The 8,560-nt window shown below is 35.2% G+C and overlaps 1 protein-coding gene across 1 annotated transcript; it reads left to right on the top strand.

Annotated features, from left to right (window-relative positions):
• The first annotated feature begins 2,503 nt into the window (after positions 1–2,503).
• On the top strand, positions 2,504–8,341 carry LOC141334389 (NLR family CARD domain-containing protein 3-like). The gene is made up of 5 exons (XM_073839451.1): positions 2,504–2,601; positions 3,437–3,535; positions 3,680–5,476; positions 5,968–6,138; positions 8,167–8,341. Exons 1-5 carry the CDS (start codon positions 2,546–2,548, stop codon positions 8,339–8,341), a joined length of 2,298 nt encoding a protein of 765 aa, XP_073695552.1. The 5' UTR covers positions 2,504–2,545.
• Positions 8,342–8,560: the final 219 nt, after the last annotated feature.

The raw sequence follows: 8,560 nt of genomic DNA, 5'->3' as shown, positions 1-8,560 counted from the left end.
ATTATATGGATATTATGGATATTTTAATTGATATTTATTTATTTTTTTGTAGATATATATATATAAATAATATAATAGTCTGTATCTCTGGATATATTTGTAAATTTCTAATGAAGTAAATGGTCTGTCACTGATTCATTAATTAAATTGATTAGATACACGTGTTTTGATACATAAGGAATTTAGTCGAAAAATGAATCATTTTAATAGTACGTGAACACTGAGGAAGATCCTGCGTGACTGAAACTTTTGTTGATTTAATGCACTGAGCACTTTTTTGCACTTTGTAACAATAAAAGAAGACTGCTAGTATCTTGGCATGTGGTCCTTTTATTTGGATATACAGTGAGCAAATTTCAAGATGTTTTTTTTTTTTATTTTTATCTTTGATTGAATCTGTAGATGTTTGTACACAGCAGATGTTTTCCAGATCAAGAGATTTGGGATTTAACTGATGCTAACTGTTACTAACTAGCTACCTGATGTTAACTAGAGGTAATTTTAAATTTAAATTCCAAATAGTTTTATCAAACAACTAGTTAGAAAACATTTGATGGAAAAACAAATGATTTGATAAGGACATGAATTAAGCCAAATTTTAAATGAAAAAAAAAAAAACTGAAATTGAGATTGATTTTTGTTGATGAAAATGATTTTTTTTGTTTAAAAAACATGTTGATATTGTTTCTATCAAAACTAAGCAATTCTTTCTCCTTTGACATGTTCAAATTTAAATAGAAATACTTTATTAACTACCATTTTTGTCCTTTAGTGTGATGTAATGTCTTATGGTGTGACGCATGAAAGAACCACAGATTTGTTTTTATCTCCAAATATCTTAAAAACAGTTGAGTATTGCAATAGTAACGTATAATCAATTCTCAAAAGGGCATAATTTCAGCAGTTTTTACAGATAACAGCAAAGTTTGTCTTAAAATTGTCCAAAATGTCATGGAGAAAAAAATAATGTTAATTATAATTTTATATTAAACAAATAACACTACATGAAGATAAATCTCTCTCTGTCACGGTTGTGTAGAGATGAGGAAGGCAATTGGAAGAACAGATAATACAGACTTCTTAATTTAATAAACATATAGAGGCATAACAGAGGAAACACAAAGTAAATGTAATTGTGACCAGACAACAGAAGACTGAACAGAAAGGAGTATAAATAGTGGAGCAAAATAAGGAACATAATCAGAGAGAGATCAGAAACAGGTGTAGGGCTAATTAACAAACTAAACAAGAACAGGAAACAGACCATAAAAGGAAAGACAGGAACTAAGAACTAAGGCTGGAGCAAAAACATGGAACAGAAGTCCATAACCCTAACACTCTCATGATATTTAGAGATTATTAAGAGTTTTTTTATCTTAATATTTGTTATGTCACACGACACCATAGAGCAAATGTATGGTACAGTTCAGAAAAATGTAGTTAAAACAAACAAATAATGAAAGTAAGTTACCCTTTATTGTTTTCTCAAAGATCAGACTTCCCACTACATAAATATAAGCATTTCTTCTTCAAAAATGGTCTTAAAATAAGCATTTTGACTGCCTATTTGTCAACTACCCATATATTGCAATGATGTTATACAAACCAAAAAAGCATTAAAACTCTTACTGCTGAAAATTAAATCATTTCTGGGAAATCTGTTTTCTCTCTTGTGCATCACCATAAGCTTCTTAGTAAATATTTCTTAATTTTTTGGTCTATGCAGTCCATAGCAACAACAAACATTAATATTTTCCCCACTCTACCCTACAGAGGCTTTTGTGCACTATATGTAAATATCCAGCGAATATCCTAACATTATATGAAGTGAACGTCTTTTAACAATTTTTTGAGGTAATAAGACAAAACGTGCGCCGCCGCGTGGATAAGACTCGAGATCGCGCACGTAACGTGACGTCATCTTTGCATTTAGCGTAACAAACAAAAAGTGAAAGCAATTTTACATTACAGGTAACTTACAGGTAACTTCCGCATTTGTATTTTTCTTTAATTTCTTTAATGTCTGTCCTTTAATATTTTTCATATTTAGAGCAAATTAAGATATTCCATTAGTGTTTCCTGTTGTTTGTGGTTCATTTAGTCATTTGTGTGAACATTAGAATAACATGTTTGAGTGAACGCCACCGTCGTTCTTTTGTTTCTCCGACTCTCAGGATCCGTTCAACTCAATTATTTGTTTGTTATTTCCACTCAGAGTAAGAGTTTGAGATCAAATTCTATCTGTTTATCTTCATTATGGATGACACACAAACATCCAGAGGTGAAGATTTTTCTACAGGATGCAGGTATTTTGAAATCATGCTATATTAAATTAACCTATTTATATAAAATTTTTAATTTAACTTTAAGACTGCAATGTGTTTATATTAAAACTTAGTTTTATGGCTTTTGTATCAACATAGTATAAATGGAAAGATCACAAGTGTTTTAATCGTAAATTAATATTAATGGCATAATTCAAAGTATTCTCTGTTATAGTTCAGTTGATCAGAAGAGATCAGAAGCAGAGCCCAGCTGTGTGTCTATGAAGAGTGACCGGTCTATGGAGTTTCCAATTATGTTTAAGAGTGATGAAACAAGGTTTAACCTTAAGTATAACATTTTTGTAAAAGATATGATTATGGTAGCAGATACTTTAAATTAAACTGTCATTATAATTGTTCAGCACTGTAATAAATAAATATGGACAGAAGTCTGTGTAATCAGCACAGGGTAGAGTTAATCATTTACAATTTTTGTTGCATTTAACTTAATAATAATAATAATAATAATAATAAAAATAATAATAATAATAATGTACAGTTGTGACCTTGAACAAGTGCATTGTTAATAAAATCATTTGAAAAGGATAGTTTACCCAAAAATGAAAATGTGATGTTCATCTGCTTACCCCCAGGACATCAAAGATGTAGGTGACTTTGTTTTTTACGCAACGCAAACAAAGTTTTTTAGTCATATAATGGCAGTCAATGGCATCCACAGCTTTGAAAGTAAAAAAAAATAAAAAATACAAACAAAACAAAATTAAACCCTGCAGCATGTGATACGTTGAAGTCTGTAGAAGTAAAACAATATCAAGTAAATAATTTTTTAAAAAACAGTTTCTTGCACAAGACCGGTTGTTTTGTATCTAAAGACCTCAGCCGCAGGATTTAATTTGGTTTTGTCTGTGTATGTTTTTTTTTTTACTCTTAAAGCCATTGATGCCATTGACTGCCATTATATGACTAACAGACTACAACGGTTTGAGTTAAAAATCTTCATTTGTGTTCTACTGAAGAAACAAAGGCACCTACATTTTGGATGCCCTGGGGGTAAGCAGATATAAATCACATTTTCATTTTTGGGTAGACTATACCTTTAAGGTAATTAGAAACATTTTACCAATATCAAAGTGTCTGATTCTTGATTCAAGGTCAATCCTGCCACCCAGATCATTCATACCAAAACCCATCTGTAAGAAATATGACCATTCTATGAATCAACCACAGGACAGAACGAATCCTGGTGTCAGGTAATTTTTTGTCAATCACACATTACTCAAATACATCATTAATAACTTGACACATTTAATAAACCTTACATGTTTAGTGTGTCATAATAGTGTGTACACTTACCTCTGTAACTCATGTAATACTGTGGTATTTTAATTTTACAGCCATGAAGTCCTCAACACGTTTAGATCAAATCTGCTAAAGAAGTTTGGTCGTCTGTATGAGGGAACAGCGACGCAGGGAAAGCCAACACTCCTGAATGAGATCTACACAGAGCTCTACATCACAGAGAGTGAGAGTGGAGAGATCAGTAATGAACATGAGGTCAGACAGATTGAGACACAATCCAGGAGAACAGCAACAGAGGACACAGCCATCAAATGCAATCACATCTTTAGACCTTTACCTGGACAAGACAAAGCCATCAGAACTGTGCTGACAAAGGGAGTCGCTGGCATTGGAAAAACAGTCTCTGTGCAGAAGTTCATCCTGGACTGGGCTGAAGGGAAAGAGAATCAGAACGTCCAGCTCATATTTCCACTTCCTTTCAGAGAAATCAACTTGATGAAGAACAAAACACTCAGTCTTTCAGATCTTCTTCATGTCTTTTTCCCTGAAACTAAAGAAATGGAAATATCCAGTGATGAGTATAAAGTGTTGTTCATCTTTGATGGTCTGGATGAGTGTCGTCTGTCTCTGGACTTTCAGAGTAAAGTGAAAGTGTGTAATATATCTGAATCAGCCTCAGTGGACGTGCTGCTGATGAACCTCATTGAGGGGAATCTGCTTCCCTCTGCTCTCATCTGGATCACCTCCAGACCAGCAGCAGCTGATCTCATCCCCTCTGAGTGTGTCCATCGAGTGACAGAGGTACGAGGATTCAATGAGCCACAGAAGGAGGAATACTTCAGGAAGAGAATCAGTGATCAGAGTCTGGCCGACAGGATCATCTCACACCTGAAGTCCTCCAGGAGCCTCTACATCATGTGCCACATCCCAGTGTTCTGCTGGATCTCAGCCGCTGTTCTAGAGAAGATGTTGAGTCCAGCAGAGACTGGAGAGATTCCCAAGACTCTCACTCAAATGTACACACACTTCCTGATCCTTCAGACCAACATCAAACATGAGAAGGACTATGAGAAGAAGGTGACAGATGAAGACATGATCCTCAAACTGGGGAAAGTGGCTTTTCAGCAGCTTGTGAAAGGCAACCTGATCTTCTATGAGGAAGACCTGAGAGAGTGTGGCATTGATGTGACAGAAGCATCAGTGTACTCAGGATTGTGCACTCAGATCTTCAGAGAGGAGTTGGGCTTGTATCAAGGGAAAGTCTTCTGTTTTGTTCATCTGAGCATTCAGGAACATTTAGCAGCTCTATATGTGCATCTGTCCTGTACAAACCACAACAGAAATGTGTTTGACCAGAGTTTGTGGTCTAAAGTTAAAGACTGGTTTCAACTTAATTCATCAGAACATGTTTCATTGTCTGAGCTTCATCAGAGAGCTGTGGATGAGGCTCTAAAGAGTAAAAATGGACATCTGGATCTTTTCCTGCGGTTCCTTCTGGGTTTGTCAGTGGAGTCTCATCAGATTCTCCTACAACGAATAATGACACTGAACAGAAGCAGCTCTGACAGCAATGAGCAAACAGCTGAATACATCAAGGAGAAGATCAGGACCATTGACTCTCCAGAGAAATCCATCAATCTGTTCCACTGTCTGAATGAACTGGGTGATCGTTCACTAGTGGAGAAAATACAACAGTATCTGAAATCTGGACCAATAAATGAAGCCAAACTCTCTTCATCTCAGTGGTCAGCTCTAGTTTTTGTGTTGTTGACATCAGAAGAGGAACTGAATGAGTTTCGTCTTGATAAATTTGTTAAAGGAAAGAATAAACATGAAAATATGAAAGTTCTTCAGAAGCTGCTGCCTGTAATTAAAGAATCCAGATCAGTTCAGTAAGTATCACTGAGAACAATCACTTCACTGTTAAAACATTAAGAAAATCAAGGGTAAAACTAATAATAAATGTTCACTGCTGCAGATGTTGTCCAGTGTTTAGTGTATTTTCATGTCTTTTCTGTTTAGTAACACTGTAAGATTTCTCCAGGCATTCAAACAAAGTCAGAGAGGAATGATAAGAGCTGGTCTCAAACTTATAATAAAAAACATGAATAGTCTGCCAGTTCACATTCCAGCATGCAGAATAGTTTTAAACACATTAAACCAGTTAAGTTAAAGATAATTTAAATGTTTTACCTAATACATTAATTATTTTAATTTAACACAATTAATACATAAATGTTGATTTAATTTAATCTTTAATTTTTTTGTGTAAATTTGTCCATGAAACTTTAATAAATTGACATTAATAAATGCATGTGTATGTAGTTTTTCCTTGTGCAATGAATAAATTCAACTGTTTAAATCTGTTTGGATCTCTCTACAGGTTGTATAATTGTGGTGTCACAGATGAAGGTTGTGCTGCTCTGGCTTCAGCTCTGAGATCAAACCCCTCAAACCTGAGACACCTGGATCTGTCTGAGAATAAACTAGGAGATTCAGTGAATCTGCTTTTTGCTGTACTGGAGCATCCTCACTGTAAACTGGAGATACTATGGTAAAATCATATATGACACACTGTAAAGTATACTGTATATAAGTGCAAAACAAATTACAATTTTGCAGCCCCCCGCAAACCTGCAGAGTACAAGGTGATTTGGAAAATGAATGGATGTTATTATATGATGTATATTAATGGACTGCAGTACACTAAAGTGCAAATAGTTTCTGCCATAAATAGTATCTTACAATGCAGGTGATCTCAGGTTTTACTATCCTCCACACACACACACACACACACACACACACACACACACACACACACACACACACACACACACACACACACACACACACACACACACACACACTCAATTGATTTTAAATTTTGTTGTACATGCAAATGGTACAATGACAATAAAACTACTACTACTACACAGCTTACATTGACACAATGCAATCTCTAGCTCCTTACCCTAAACCTACCCATCAGAATAAGTGCCTCACCAAACCCTTACCCTAAACCTAACTTTTACCCAATTATAACCTGATCCCCAAAACCTTGACCCTCAAACAGGCCTTTAAAGGGGTCTCAGAAAGTGAGGACCAGACAAAATGTCCTCACTCTGATGGTCTAAAACTCAAACCAGCCCACACAAAGATAGAAGTTCAAGTGCACACACAAAAAAAAAGGGTTCTCCATGCATATTAGTACAGATCTGAATAACATAGTAAAACTCTGTGGAGTAGAACTCTATGCTATGAAGTGAATTGTGTAATTAATAAAACAGAAGATTCTGGAGCTTTGTGACATTTTAGATCTCAGTCCAATGACCCATCAAACAGATGTATTTGTACTTTCTCTTTAATGATGGATTCACAGCTGAACTGATCTGATCTGAGAGTGAAGAGTGTGTCATTGTTCTCTACAGGTTGAGTTATTGTGGTGTCACATATGAAGGATGTGCTGCTCTGGCTTCAGCTCTGAGATCAAACCCTTCACACCTGAGACACCTGGATCTGTCTAGGAATAAACTAGGAGATTCAGTGAAGCTGCTTTCTGATGTCCTACAGAAGCCTCACTGTAAACTGGAGAAACTATGGTAAAATCACATATGACACAATGTAAAGTACTGTATACTGTATATAAGTGCAAAACAAATTACAATTTCCAGCCCCCAGAAAACCTACAGAGGATAAAGTGATTTGGAAAATGGAGGTTAATATATAATGTATTGTAATGAACTGCAGTACAATTTTTTTACTATTGTTAGATCGCTGTCCCCATGCCTAGACAATAAAGATCCAGCCCTGGACGCCAGATCCCATGAAAAAATATCAGTTTGTCCAGTAACAGAACCACTCTTCAGCAGAGTAGTCTAATATCCAAACCCTGTTAACAGGAGGTCCTGTCTGGTACCCAAAATACCCAAAACACAATTAACAGTCTTCTGTCAGCCAAGAAGTTGATTAAGAGCAGAAACAGGAGACGAAGTTATGATGGTAAAAAGAAGCAGAGTTTATTGAATAGTCTTAGTTGTGTATGTCTCAATGCTCAGACTTCGTCTGAAGAACACAGATCCAACAAGTATTGTTACACCAAACTACTTTAAAACAGCATCCTATAAACCTGGAGGGTTATAAACATTTCCTCATATCTCTTATTCATGAAGACAAACAGCCCATTAAACCACACAGTCATAAGACTAAGCAACAATGAAAAAATAAAAACAACAATAATATAAATGACTAATGAATTAATAAAATCAATGAAATTGGAAAATATAAATTACTATAATGATTATTATAAATGATTATGATTAAATGAAATATTAAAATGATTAAATGATAAATGTTTATAAATGAATGAAGAATAAATGAAGAATATAGAAAAAAGAATGTAAAACAACACAAATGTATGGTTGCTCTCTTGAAGCAAAACACAGTTTGCATTTAAGGATCCTCAGATCCTTCACTATCCTACACACACACACACAAACAAATCACTACTCCATCTTTAATAATGGATTCCCTACTAAACTGATGTGATCTGAGAGAGTGAGGAGTGTGTCATTGTTCTCTACAGGTTGTATGATTGTGGTGTCACAGATGAAGGTTGTGCTGCTCTGGCTTCAGCTCTGAGATCAAACCCCTCACACCTGAGACACCTGGATCTGTCTGAGAATAAACTAGGAGATTCAGTGAAGATGCTTTCTGCTGTACTGGAGGATCCTCACAGTAAACTGGAGACACTGTGGTAAGATCATCTCTCAGATAGTTACACATCTTTGTTATCAGGAAAATGTCTTTTAATGTAAATCCTAAGAGTAATGTAGTTCTTACATTGTACATTTAAGACCTTGAATATCTCTATTGAGTTAAACACATTCTATTCAGTCTAGGTGCCAGATGGGACCAAACATGACACAATGTGTTTGACCACAAGAGTTAATAAATGAGATGTAATGGGGAACACTAGC

The sequence above is a fragment of the Garra rufa genome, chromosome 5 (genome assembly GCF_049309525.1).
Source record: "Garra rufa chromosome 5, GarRuf1.0, whole genome shotgun sequence".
Lineage (NCBI taxonomy): Eukaryota > Metazoa > Chordata > Actinopteri > Cypriniformes > Cyprinidae > Garra > Garra rufa.
Note: the sequence above shows the minus strand (reverse complement) of the source record. Positions and strands in the feature narration are given on the sequence as shown.

Coding starts and splice junctions, on each gene's coding strand:
- LOC141334389 (XM_073839451.1), top strand. CDS start 2,546: ATGAAGAGTGACCGGTCTATGGAGTTTCCAATTATGTTTAAGAGTGAT. Junction 3,536..3,679: donor AGAACGAATCCTGGTGTCAG/GTAATTTTTTGT, acceptor TTAATTTTACAG/CCATGAAGTCCTCAACACGT. Junction 6,139..8,166: donor TGTAAACTGGAGATACTATG/GTAAAATCATAT, acceptor TGTTCTCTACAG/GTTGTATGATTGTGGTGTCA.